The 13,916-nt window shown below is 42.1% G+C and overlaps 1 protein-coding gene across 1 annotated transcript; it reads left to right on the top strand.

The window, feature by feature from the left end:
* The first annotated feature begins 550 nt into the window (after positions 1-550).
* Positions 551-13,588, top strand: PEX10 (peroxisomal biogenesis factor 10). The gene is made up of 6 exons (XM_063436725.1): positions 551-758; positions 2,726-2,806; positions 5,302-5,708; positions 6,873-7,048; positions 10,394-10,529; positions 12,087-13,588. Exons 1-6 carry the CDS (start codon positions 647-649, stop codon positions 12,153-12,155), a joined length of 981 nt encoding a protein of 326 aa, XP_063292795.1. The 5' UTR covers positions 551-646; the 3' UTR covers positions 12,156-13,588.
* The last annotated feature ends 328 nt before the right edge of the window (positions 13,589-13,916 follow it).

Below are 13,916 nucleotides of genomic sequence, written 5' to 3'. Positions count from 1 at the left end.
GTCCTATTATCACTATTAATCAGTAGTATCACTGTTACTCAGTCCTATTATCACTATTAATCAGTAGTATCACTGTTACTCAGTACTATAAGTACAAAACACATTATGTTAATTATAAAGTTGCTAGGTCTCAGATTATAAATAATGAAGGTGATAAAAGTGATATAAACACTGTATATGTTGGCAGATGTAGTAAATAAGCCGTAAAGCAGTGACCCTGACATGGAATGGGTTTTACAGCTAAGGAGCATTATGTCTGAAAGGGCCGGGTCAGGGTGGGGCTTAGCAGAGAAGGGGGCGGGTTAGGGCGGGGCTTAGACAGGAAAGAGGCGTGTTAGGGTGGGGCTTAACAGTGAAAGGGCCGTATCGGGGCGGGGCTTAGCCGTGAAACTAGCTGGTCAGGGTGGGCTTAGCAGAAAAAGGGGCGGGATAGAATCTCAGGGGTGGAGTTTAAGGCCGTCCCAGCTATAACCAGTAACCATGGTAACGTTGGCGCTGCTCTCGAGCCCTCTGCCTCCCTCACGTCACGTGACGCCGAGTGCACCCGGAAGTGGTGTCAGAGTGGCACAGTGTATGAAGGCAGGATGGCTGTGAGCTCCGGGGGGCATGCTGCCATGGTGACGGGCCCCCGGGAGTGACACCAGACATGGCTTTCTCCAGGGCCGGCCAGCCTCAGCTCATCCGCAGCTGCCAGAAGGATGAGCAGTTCCAGGGCTGCCTGCGGGGCCCGGCCCATGAGGCCTGCCAGGCGTTTGCAGGTAACATGGAGGCCACAGCTAGAGCTCCAGCTGCTGCAAAACTACAACTCCCATGATGCTCTGCCTGGGTTAAGACTAGCTAAGTCAGGGGTCCTCAAACTTTGGCCCCCCCAGATGTTGCTGAACTACAACTCCTATGATTCTCTGCCTATCTATGGAATTCAAAGAATCATGGGAGTTGTAGTTCAGTAACATCTGGAGGGCCAGAGTTTGATGACCCCTGAGTTGCAGTCCTAAAGCAGCTAGGGGTCCCCTACCTGTTAAATGTAAGATGTTAAACCAATGCCAGCCACCCCAGCAGCTATGCATAGCTAAACCACATGAACAGACTGGCTGAGCGTAGTGAGCCTTGTACTCCATGGGCAGTGATGACCATCTCTTGCAATTCCAGCTTTCATGGTTTAACAGACACTGTGTTTTCAAGTCCTGGAGGGTTTAGGATTCTTAAATCAATGCAGTTTCTCTGGTATCCTTCTTTGATTATTGAATTATATACATTAGAAATACTATAAACCAGTGCCTTTAACCCCTTAAGGACCAAACTTCTGGAATAAAAGGGGATCATGACATGTCACACATGTCATGTGTCCTTTTAATGCACTGTCCTATAATATTTTACATTGATAAATGTCTACAAAGACATGGGTGCTAAGATATGTGTATGGTTAGCCCTGCTAAGTTTTATGCTTTAAGACGTTATAGTGGTAAATAAGGGAACCAGCCACGGTTACATGGGCATCCATTAACCCTAGCTGTTCCACTTGGTCAAGCCATATCATGGGGAAAGTCCACAACAGCTGAAATCTAGTCATTGCTGGGTCTTGTGACTGTGACGCCAAGGCTAGCATTACTGTTTGTTTCTTTACATCATTTATATATTACCAGGTTCTACACCTAACCTGGCGTAAACATATATTTTAAGTCTTTTTGTTGTGATTTTCAATTAATTTCTGAGCTGACAGAGCTTCTAATGAATGGCACACTCTACAATAGATACTGGAAAGATTTAAGTACCAAATAAATCCTACTGCAATTGTATGTTTAATGTTTGAAGGGTATGAATATATGTAAAATAACTTAAATAAATGCAAATAATGAAACTTTACTAAGTACACAAAGGCATCATGAGAATACTTTGCCTGTATGCAATAATGCTTTTTGAATAGACTTTGCTCTTGTGCAATGTACACTTTTGCAACATTGGTATAAAGCACAAGTCTCAAAGTGCTCTCCCACAGCTCTGTCTTTTAAGTGTCCAATAATCCTTCCTAGGTAAAAAGGTAATATCAATAAAACTTCCTTTCCAAGAATCAAGTTATATTAATATTTTAGCTTTTATTTTTTTTTCAATTGTAGATGGATATTCTTGGATTGTGCGATTTGCGATTTTCTTAAGTTACAGATTAAGAAACAACCATTCAGAAATTGTGATCATCATAGAAAATTATAATCAGATATGTTATGAGTGGCAGGGTTCCTTAAATTCGAAAATAACAGTTTGCCAAGTTTTAGTGACACCCAAAGATCTCTTTGAATCAGGAGCCGGTCCAGTTTCACATATAAGATAGTATAGCATTTGTCTCTTTAAATTTATGTTATCACTTTGGGTTTTGCTTAACTTGATTCTGCTTGCTGTTCTGATTCTAAAATAATTTGATAGATAGGCTCTGCTGTTGTAATGTAACTCTTATAATAAGCAGGATTTGTCTAACCACGAGGCAGTGGAGTATTGGGAAAGTTATATTTCAGTACTAGCTGAATAGCTACCTGTTCTCTACATCGTTTTGTTTGAACAAGGATGTTGTGTCCAATTTTATGGTTTGATTACTGTTTCCAGAATTTTATCAGTCCAACAGCTGGGAAAACAAATTATGGACATACTTGGCGTGTGCTTTCATAAATGTTTACATTTTATAATTAGATATGTCTGCCTAGCTTTTATTATTATTTTTTCCTTTTTATTTCAGGTGCTAAAACATGGCTGCAGTGGAGAAAGGAAATTGAACTGCTGTGTGGCGTTGCTTATTATACCATAACAACCTTTTCAGGTATGTTAACAAATCCGTGTTATTCCCTACAGTGTGTTTTGAAGATGGAGAGGTTGTGATTGGGATACCACGGAAGAAAGTGAACACGTTTATTTCCTGTTTGATAGGGTCAATAACTAACTTGGAAAATATTTACAATTCCATTATTTTGGCCTAAATTTTACAATTCGTTTTGAATTTATGGCAATTCTCACTCAAATGAATAACCCTAATAAGAAGACTGCTGTGAACACATATCTGGGTTCCCCAGGCCCCTTTTTCAGGTATCATTAAAATGGAATTTCCTACTTTCACCTTGATATCAATTCTGACCATCTTTGATGTTCTCAGCCACAAAACTCTGAAGAACATCTGCCATTACCCTATCTGAAACAGTGTGTCATATGGATCCAGTTTGCTTCACAACTAAACAATTCCTGACAACTATCTTTCTCTTAAAGGACCACTATAGGCACCCAGACTACTTCAGCTTAATGAAGTCGTCTGGGTGCCAGGTCCAGCTAGGTTTAACCCTTTTTGCAGTAATCATAGCAGTTTCAGAGAAGCTGCTATGTTTACTTTAGGGTTAATCCAACCTCTAGGGGCTGTCTCATTGACAGCCGCTAGAGGCGCTTCCGCGCTTCTCACTGTGATTTTCACAGTGAGAAGACGCCAGCGTCCACAGGAAAGCATTGAGAATGCTTTCCTATGAGACTGGCTGAATGCGCGCGGCTCTTGCCGCGCATTCAGCCGATGACGGAAGAAGAGGGACAAAAGTCCCAGCGCCGAGGGAGCCCGGCGCTGGAAAAAAGGTAAGGGATTAACTCCTTCCTCCCCCTTCAGCGCCATGGCAGTGGGACCCTGAGGGTGGGGGCACCCTCAGGGCACTATAGCGCCAGGAAAACAAGTAAGTTTTTCTGGCACTATAGTGGTCATTTAACGGTTCTTCAACATGTTAGGTAGCAGTGAAAGCCAAGGTTGGTAATAGATGTCCTCCGTGAAAGGTCGGTCAGATTTTCTATCTCTATAGGAAGTCCAAATTGAAGAAAGATGCCTACAAATTCTTTCGATCAGGCCTGCTTTCCATATAAACAAGTCTTAGACCAGGGGGGGGGAAATTACATTGTCTAAGCGACTTATTGTTTTGGGTTAAAGGAACACTATAGTCACCTAAATTACTTTAGCTAAATAAAGCAGTTTTAGTGTATAGATCATTCCCCTGCAATTTCACTGCTCAATTCACTGTCATTTAGGAGTTAAATCACTTTGTTTCTGTTTATGCAGCCCTAGCCACACCTCCCCTGGCTATGATTGACAGAGCCTGCATGAAAAAAAAAACTGGTTTCACTTCCAAACAGATGTAATTTACCTTAAATAATTGTATCTCAATCTCTAAATTGAACTTTAATCACATACAGGGGGCTCTTACAGGGCCTAGAAAGCTATTAACATAGCAGGGGATAAGAAAATCTTAATTAAACAGAACTTGCAATACAGAAAGCCTAAATAAGGCTCTCTTTACAGGAAGTGTTTATGGAAGGCTGTGCAAGTCACATGCAGGGAGGTGTGACTGGGGTTCATAAACAAAAGGATTTAACTCCTAAATGGCAGAGGATTGAGCAGTGAGGCTGCAGGGGCATGTTCTATACGCCAAAACTGCTTCATTAAGTTAAAGTTGTTCAGGTGAATATAGTGTCCCTTTAAGCTAAGAAGTATGACTATCATTTTCATCAAACCGGATATGGCTTGCTCCAGAATTATTTTTATTTTTTTGTGTCAAATATTTGAAAAAAGAAAAGGCAAATAGCTCATGGCCTTTGGTGACTTGGTGGTTAATTTATAGGGCTACTCTAACCAACTATTATAATGTTATATAATATTTTGGCCTGAATTTTGAATTCCTGGCAATTCTCACTCAAATGAATAACCCTAATAAGGAGACTGCTGTGAACACAGCGTTTTCATAAAACCCTGTTTTTGGATAGAGTAAGCCTTGCTGGCATGACACACTCTCTCTATGTAAATCAAAACTTACCGGTGAACCATCTCTGAGGCCAAGTTCTCCTAGCAGTCAACTATTCCTCTGGTGATGTCGGTGCCATTCACTGCAGGGGGAGTGATGCTAGGGGGAGGACTTGGGTGACATGGAGGGGGGCTGTGCTACCATTGGTTGCCTCTCGCCAGCATGCTATGTGTGCTGAGAGCAGATACCAAATATGCACAGTATTGACATTAGCCAGCCTGGAATACATCCTGCAGCAAAATGGCTTTAGCTTTTTATATACGGTGTTTCATAGAGAAATGCTACACAAATAAACTCCAAGCACCATGACCACTTCAAATCTCTGAAGTAATCATGGTGCTTGGAGTACCTTTTTAAACAATTTAGGTTTGGCTGTAACTTTGAACATGTAATGCTAGAAGTTCCAAAACCATTTTTCACCTTGTATGTTATTTGAAACATATGTTTGATACCTTGTATTAGGCAGGTGGCTGAGTTTGTTGCTATTTTTCAGGTTACCAAACACTTGGTGAAGAATATGTTAATATCCTCCAAGTTGATTCTTCAAAGAGGAAGATTCCATCCGTGTTTCAGAGAGCACTACTCATATGTTGCCATACATTATATCCTTACCTGTTGGAGAAGGAGCTAGTACGCTTTGAACATGAGCTCCAGAATGAAATGGATGGAGTCCGTGTGTCGCACAGTAGCCTTAGTTATGTATCCTATAGGAGCTCCTGGATTGGGAAGAAGCTTCATCGAAAAGTTTCTGCTCTATCAGAGCAGCAGAAAAAGACTTTGGTAAAGGCAGTCTATGTTTTTCGTCAGAGCATTGTCTTCCTGAGAAGGTTACACCTTGCCGTATTCTACTTGAAAGGCACTTTCTACCACATTGCCAAACGCATAGCTGGAATTCATTACGTAAGTGAATCTATATTATACAGTTGTACAGCAGGGGATTACTTCTAAATTAAACACACTGTGAAATAGGGAAAGCGAAAAATAATTATAGAGCTCTTTTTCAGGAAGGGGGGCTGTCTCAGCCTCGTGAGGTGTGGATAAGAGGCGATTAAAAAAAAAAAAAAAAGTGATTCAACTTAAATGCCACTAGAGGGCACTTCCTGGTCTATAGCGTTGCTGGACGTCCTCACGCTATGTGAGGACCTCCAGCGTCGCTAAAATCCCCATAGGAAAGCATTGAAAGCATTTTTAATGCTTTCCTATGGGGAGGTGCAATGCGCGTGCGCGGCCTTGCCGCGCATGCGCATAGGTCTCATCTGGCCGTGCATGCGCAATCGGTCTCCCCCGACCGGCTGACATCGACGGGGGAGGAGCGTGGGCGGACCCTAGACCTGGCACTGGAGTGTCCCTTTAATAAACATCATGGGGGGGTGGGAGTGGAAGGGAAGGTTGAGAGACTTTACTATAACATTAGGAATAAAAATATGATATTCCTAATGCCATAGCCTCAATGTCCCTAGTTAGTTTCAGTATGCACTGCGCATGTTCGAGTGATGTCACAATATGTCTAGGTATGAGGTATGAGAGCCGGGAAGTAGTAGTCCCAGCTTTCTGATACAGGGGGATTGAAGACGAGGCTTGAAGACACACTTCTAAGCCTTCTAACTATTAAAAGAAAAAGTGATTTGGGGTCACTAAGAAAAGGGGATGTACTGTAGGTACTATAGCAACTTCAATTAGATGAAATTGTTATAGTGAGTTTAGTGTTTCTTTAAGTAGTGATTTCTCCATTGGACTCTGACTCCTGGTTCTATAGATGACAAACCTTTCCAGTTATTGGAGTAGTCCATCCATACTCTATAGTTATACATCTGGGTAAGGAGATGCAGAAAGAAGTAAAGTGAAAACATTTGTTCTATAGAGTACATACAGATCTGTGGCCTATGGTTAGGTGCTTGTTTCAAGTTAAAGGCATGCATTTATGAGGTTATTGTGCTAATCTGTCCATGGAAAGGTTTGTCGAGCATTTTAGGTGTAATATAATGGAACAGAGCTGGTGGCGTGGGTAACTAATGACAAATTAGATGTCTGTTTTTATTGATCTGTACTTGTTGTTTTGTACAGATTCGCATCCGGGGATCACTTGGAGATGAGCAGCTTGTGCAAAAGAGTTACAACCTTCTTGGTGCAGTGTCCCTGATTCATCTCGCTCTTCTGCTCGGAGTTCAGCTACATAACTTTCAACGGAAGCAGGAGGCCCAACAAAAGTTGAAACTCCACCGCCGAATGTCCTACCAAAGGCAAGCCAGCTACATTCATGCAGTTAGCCATCAATAGGAATGCGCTCGCAGCCTGCATAGGATATCTAATATGCTGTGACATCAGTGTAGAATATTACTTATTCTATGTTCCTATTTGTATCATAGTAGGTATGGATGTCTAATGGGTTAAAAAGAACAGATGGTAATTTACTCTGCTGTACCATGAGAACTCTGGAATGTGGTAATTGAGGGGTCTTGTCCTTACATGGCCAGAGTTATATTTAAAAGGTCTGACGTCATTATGGTCATAGATATATGTCATTGACAAAGGACCACAAGGTTGTCTGTTCTCTAACTTTGTAGATGCTAACTTTCCGTCAGGAGTTCAGCAATTATCATCTGCCGTTGAACATCATTGTTTTACTATAGATCAGTAACTTTAAGAAGAAACCGTTAGTCTGATGCATATTAATGTTTTGCTATTAACCGAAGAAGATATATACATAAGACTTATTTAAATCACCCTGGAACACATAAATCAAGTTATTAGTCAGCACTGGTGGTCCTGGTGTACAACAAGTATTGTCTTGTGATACTTTTAATAGTTGATTCAATAGAATAAGACTGTACCTTGTTGTAGTGGCAATAAAAGAGATAAGTCAGTAAAGGCAGGGGGCGGGGCTTAGCAGCCGAGACAGACAGTCGCACTATTCCGGAGCTCCGTGGCCCAAACGAGAGAAAACTGACACAATCCCAACGAATCGGCACCCGAACCACGGCAAAAGTCATAGACCTACACCCCAACGATATGGGTCGCAAAACCGGCAAGAAAATCCCGGGGAAAATCAACCCGGGACTGACTATAGGAGACATGTGGCGGCAGGCCCGAGGCGCAAACGAAGCCAGCATGGCGGCGCTCCACGGAGGCTGCTCAGACTTCTCCGACGATCTCTCAGGTGAGGAATACCTACCGGTCCACACAGCCAGACGGCCCTCACCACCGACCAATGCCTCTCCAGACTCCACTCCAGTGACAGTAGCGATCCTTAAACAAATGCTGGCAGACCATCACGATGACATACACAAAGAAATCATTGCACTGAGGGGGATCTAAAAGGGGCGTCTAGCCGCCTAACTACGCTAGAAAATCGAACCGAAACGAACTCCGAGGACATACGGGAGCTCAAGCACGCGGTGCATGAACTGCGCTTGCAACAACGCTCTCACGACGTCTGCATGGCCGACATCGAGGATGCCAGGCGCCGAAATAACCTTAAGATCAGGGGGCTCCCAGAGAACATCACGGACGCAGGCCTTCCACAGACAATCAAACGCCTGCTCGCCATGATCCTGCCACCGGCGCTAGCAGAGCACATCCACCCAGAACACTGCTTCAGAATCCCCAAGTCACCAAAGGCCCCGACTGGGTCCACCAGAGACACCATAATAGTTCTCCGAAAAGATTCCGACAAAATGGCGATACTAGATGCCATGCGGGGCAAGACGCCCCCACAGTATGAAGGCAGGACCCTAAACTTTTACGCAGACCTCTCCAGCGGCACCTTAGCTTGGAGACGGTCCCTCCAACCACTTACCACCCTACTCCGCCAAAAGGGCCTCAACTACCGCTGGCGACCAGCTCACGGTCCACCAGGGTCCTGACTCACACCAGATAAGGGACTTAAGCGATGCAGCACCACTTTTACTATCCTTAGGCCTCACCCTGGACTCCATCCAACCAGAAGCCCAGAAGAGCCAAGCATTCCCGCAACACAGCTGGGACCCATCCAAGACCGTCCCGTTCATCCCGCAGGGCCTCACACCGGACCCATACGCCACCATCACCACCTGAACAGCGATGGGCGACCACAGGGACTATCGGTCCCGAGGACAAGCACACATATGGCAGAGGACTTATACCAGTTTTCCCTTTTTATCCTGGACTTTTTCCTGGAAACCAACTCCCACATATTAAGACCCTACCCAGGGTTGGTTCGATGGTACCGGGACTCTTGGACAGAGCATCACCGAACCCGTGTCATACTGGCCTGGTCACCAACCCTGCTGGACCTAATCACATGGCTTCAGCATTGCACGTCTTCACGCTGTCCCATACGAACTCGTTTTCTCCCCTTCTTTTTTTTTTTTTCTTTTCTTTTCTTAAGCATGCCACACTTCGCAAAGTGTGACCACCCACAGTCCTAAGACTCCAAGCCAGATGGTTGAAAGCTACATGTATATTCTGTCTGTTAGCATTACTCAGCCAGACCTCACATAACGGGTTCCTAAAAGTTAAAATTTTGGTATTCTTTCACTCTCTCTCACTTACATGTAAGAGGCAAATCAACCCCACCCAACGTGTACCAGCCCACCTATACTAACACATCGATTATATACCACAAGTCCCTCCGTTAATGGAGTACTACAGGAATCGCCTTAACAGATGAGCTCACATTGCTGGGTAGGCCAGTGGCAATGTAACGAACGGCTCCATAGAGCTAGTAGGCACCCAGGCTTACCTATATTGGCTACACGCATAATATACTCCACACCTGTACTAACATAATGTGTTCTACCATATAGAGAGGCACACCGCCTAAAGTCCCCAAGCAGACACTGAGCAACGGCTGTCGAGCCCGCCTCAGCGCCTCTCAAGTGCACAGGCCACGCTTGCTCATAGATGACACACTCCTACTGATACAACACTTTTAACTTTGCTCCAAGTACCGTCTCAAAATTATACTAACGATGCTAGCAAACCATCCGCACACACACGCGTGCAGCCCCTTAATTCAAATGTAATGTCGGGATAACGGAGGTGACCACTACAGTTACAAAAGCATATTTTATTTAACAATGTTATCTTTACCCTTTATTTCGATACCTAGCCTCACAGCCCTTCATGCAAGCACAATATGATTATCTGCTCAGCGTGCACAAAAGCATACTGCTCTCGCTACTCATGCTAGCCTAGTAACTGTCGCGGAAATGTACAACTTTAATGTTATTGCTGTAACGGCCCTACATTGTGTATCATTTGTATATTTCAATTTCTCCATTCTGTAACCCAACTTGTATGCCTTAATAAAAGAAAGATTGACAACAAAAAAAAAAAAAGTCAGTAAAGGCAGTGTTTGTTCCAAATTTTTGGGTATCCTTATTGCATTTCAGCTTTTTTTTTTAATCGTGCGTACTGATAACCACATCAAACAGCTGGGCTATGCTGTGTATTGAGTAAAAACTATTTCTATAAAAACTTGTAAATTGTTTGCATTTACTTAGCCTGATGTTAACCTAGACTGTTAATGAGATTTGTAATTTTAATTGCTCTTTTTGTCCCCTAAACACTATTTCTTTTGAAAATGTAGTTCTTATCCTTCACAGGGCACCAGCACATGAAAAGACATATCAGCGGCCTTCAAAATGCACACTATGTTTAGGGGCGCGCAAGCACAGCACAGCTACACCATGTGGCCACTTGTTCTGCTGGGAGTGCATCACTGAGTGGTGTAACACTAAGGTGAGGACAAGAGGCGGCCTATTCGTATACATGTTATGTTTTAAAACCTTTGCCTACAATCTTATTTAGGTTTAGTTTTTTTTGTGGATTTCACAGAATTATGATTGCACAGTCTTTAAGTCCATTCCCTCCAGAGATACATTTTACAGCATGTATCTATATAACATGTTGATATATATCCTGTATTATTGAGTAAAGATTTGACTCAGAAAAACACACTATGGTTTCAGAAAAACTGGAGATGGGTGCTTTTCATCCCTCTGAGGGTAGAAACAGAGTTAGATTTTAAAAGGGCACTCTGGGTAAATATACATTTTAATTTTTTTCTTATGCCTGTGCACATTTATCCAATTTATCCATTTTTGTTTGCACTTTATAATTCTGTTTAGCAGCTCCTTTGCTTTTATTCTTTTTAGGAAGTGGTTTGATGACCAGTTAGCAGTGAACAAAGTATTCTCTCTGAGAATCACTTTTCATGCTATCAGTTCTATGAGCATGGAGCACGTGATGTTACTGTCAACATTCTCAGCACTTTCAACATGTCCTCCCTGCTTCAACAAAAACCCCTCTAAAAACTGTAAATTGCTGCCAGTCATGAGAATTTTTTTAAAGAAATCCCACATTTAAATCAGTTTCAAGAGCCGGTCAATGTATCAGATACACAGATGCGCTACCACTCCTAACAATGATAAAGACCCAAAAGATTGCCCCAAGGGGGAAAAAAAGATCTTGCTTTGTGGTTACTGAACCTTGGATTATAAACACTCATAATCTGGATCAACATTAGGATTAGCACTTTAGTTAGTACCAATCCCATTTTTCTTTAATACTTTGGAGAAGGATGGATTTCATCTAAAGAGCTCCCGATCCCTTACAGTCCAGTCCCCAACACATATTGTATGTGTAAGAATACTGTTTAGCCTCCCAGTACAGGACTATTATCGTAACTACTTCACAATCATATGACATGCTGGTTACACTGAAAGGGATGAGAAATCCATTGTAATTATGACCTGTCCAGGGAGCCAAAAGGAAGCCTGCGCAGTGATCTCAGAACAAAGCCAAGACAGCCAGAAAATCAAAGGCTGCCAGCAGGAGCGGACAGTTCTATTATATTGTGCGTCACCCTGGGCTGTCCTCTTCCTCTGTTCTGCACACTGGTTGGCTTTCAGTAGTTCTGCTCAGTCCACCATTTGTACTGTGAAGTGGGAGCCAATCGGCAACAAATTCTATGAGGGGGTTTGGCTTAAAGGCCAGTTAATGGTGAAGAAATCTTTAAAACTTTATTTCTTTCTCTAGGCAAAACCTAAATAAATTGACAATGCAAATAAATACAGTATGTTAGGCCAAATGTTATTAAATACCAAATCTCTGCACATCCTGGCCTGTTTTTGATGTATTCCTCTTTGAGACTTTTTGAGTCTCCGCGGATGTCTGGAAAGCACACATTGTCAAATCTCTTTTCAGCGACCCAAACATTATTTTATCGTCTTTATATACTGGACTGGCCTTTGCACCACTCATGCATTTTAAGACCCTCTCTTCTTTTGTCTACAGGCTGAATGTCCATTATGCAGAGAGAAGTTTCATCCGCAAAAACTTGTCTACTTGCGCCATTATCGATGATCTTCTGGAATGTGCCACAAGTTCAAGGGCTTCGAGAACTGTCTTCCAATGCAGTTTTGTTTCTGAGACTTTAGGAGAATGTGTGTCTTGTATTCAGTGTGTTCTGAAAAATTACCTTTTGGCCAAATTACGAGTTTGTTTACAAAACGTTTGCTGCAAGATATTATTGCCATAAAGTCTTGCAATACTGGAGTATTTTAGTAATAGATACGTATCTAATTATTCTGGCTGTGAAGGTTTTTGCATCGTTCATGGCTATACCAGTATCACGTGACTCTCCAAATCAATGAGACACTGGATTGTAGTGATACTGGTTTGCACCTGAGGGCACAGTTTGCAAGTCAATCACAGTGGGTAGTGTTCTTGGTGTTGTGTTTTTGCTCCATGGTTTTTTTGTTTTGTTTGTCTTCTCCTTTCCAGTCTCCAAACTTTAAGTGAAGCTCCATTGTCATTTCAGTGGTTTGATACATTTCAGTGTAGCAACAGATTCACAGTTATACAGAACCTTTAAGTAGGCACTCTTGTCTCCTTGACCAGTTGTGTTTTTGTAGAGGTGCATAGAGTCTTTGTGTGCTGTCCCTCCAGTTCATGTTAAACTGTCTTCAAGTGGTTTAGTATAGATCAGGTGCCTGAAGCCTGGCCCCCCTGCAGCTTGAGTAATGCGGAAATGAGCTTCTGCGTTAGCAGTCCAACTTTGGATTGTAATGGTAGGCTTAGAGCTGTTTAGCACAGCACTCTCAGACTATATATGCTGTTCAATAATAGAGAAAAGGTCCAGGCACTCCAATAGCTTCAGGCCCAATTATTAGAACAAATTGAATACAGCAACGTTTCGACCCAAATTTGGGTCTATGTCAAGCTACTTCACACCCAACAATACTGACATTTTTATAGGCAGAAAATAGCGAAAGATACAATCAATCAAATGATCAATAAATTAGTTCAATGAGAAAAATAAAAATAATTTGCTAATCCTCTTTGGCACTCTCCTTCCTATCCTATTTTCTGACTATAAAACGTTTGTATTGTTGGGTGTGAAGTAGCTTGACAAAGACACAATTTTGTGTTGAAACGTTGCTGTGTTCGTTTTGTTCTCATAAACGTGCCTGAAGCTATTGGAGTACCTGGGCCTCTTCCTTAATATTGAAATTTCTGTTTGGGGGGGATTGTGCTGACCCATGGTCTGGTTTAACACCCGTAGCCTATGTGAATTGAGTGCGGTTCCTATTTGGTATATTTGCTGTCCAGTCGTAAGAAAGCTACTGTGGAAGTTCACTTTTATTTACATGAATGATTTTGTCTACATAGGATTTGAATAAGTGATGACCATAATGAGTTACGGTCCAATTAGCAGTAATTTAACGTGTTGACAGAATTATATTGAACTATAAATTAATACTACACGTAAACACAGTCACGGCGCGTTTGGTGTTTTTTTTAAAAACATATCTTGTGTTTGTCTCTTTTTGTTTTTTGTTTATTCAGCTAATAGCCATATCGTTTATATTTGAAGCTGAATTAAAATTACTGCACTAGATTAAATAAAAAAACATGCAATAACAAGGAATTACTGATGTTCTACATGAATGGGCATATTTTTTTATTTTATATTTTTGAGATTTCCTTTGCAGTTTTGTAGCTGTATACACTCTTCGATGATATCCCTGCATTCCTAAAGCAGATTTGTCATGTATATTTTTTCCACAATACAGTGATTCTAACATTCATTGTGTGTAAATTGAGCATCAGACAATTGAGTTA

Source organism: Pelobates fuscus, chromosome 11 (genome assembly GCF_036172605.1).
Source record: "Pelobates fuscus isolate aPelFus1 chromosome 11, aPelFus1.pri, whole genome shotgun sequence".
In the NCBI taxonomy this organism is placed as follows: domain Eukaryota; kingdom Metazoa; phylum Chordata; class Amphibia; order Anura; family Pelobatidae; genus Pelobates; species Pelobates fuscus.
Note: the sequence above shows the minus strand (reverse complement) of the source record. Positions and strands in the feature narration are given on the sequence as shown.

What these genes read in the sequence shown, in the direction of transcription:
- PEX10 (XM_063436725.1), top strand. Translation starts at nt 647, where the DNA reads ATGGCTTTCTCCAGGGCCGGCCAGCCTCAGCTCATCCGCAGCTGCCAG. An exon ending in GGCCTGCCAGGCGTTTGCAG is followed by an intron (nt 759 to 2,725) that starts GTAACATGGAGG and finishes TTTTTATTTCAG; the next exon opens with GTGCTAAAACATGGCTGCAG. An exon ending in GCATAGCTGGAATTCATTAC is followed by an intron (nt 5,709 to 6,872) that starts GTAAGTGAATCT and finishes TGTTTTGTACAG; the next exon opens with ATTCGCATCCGGGGATCACT.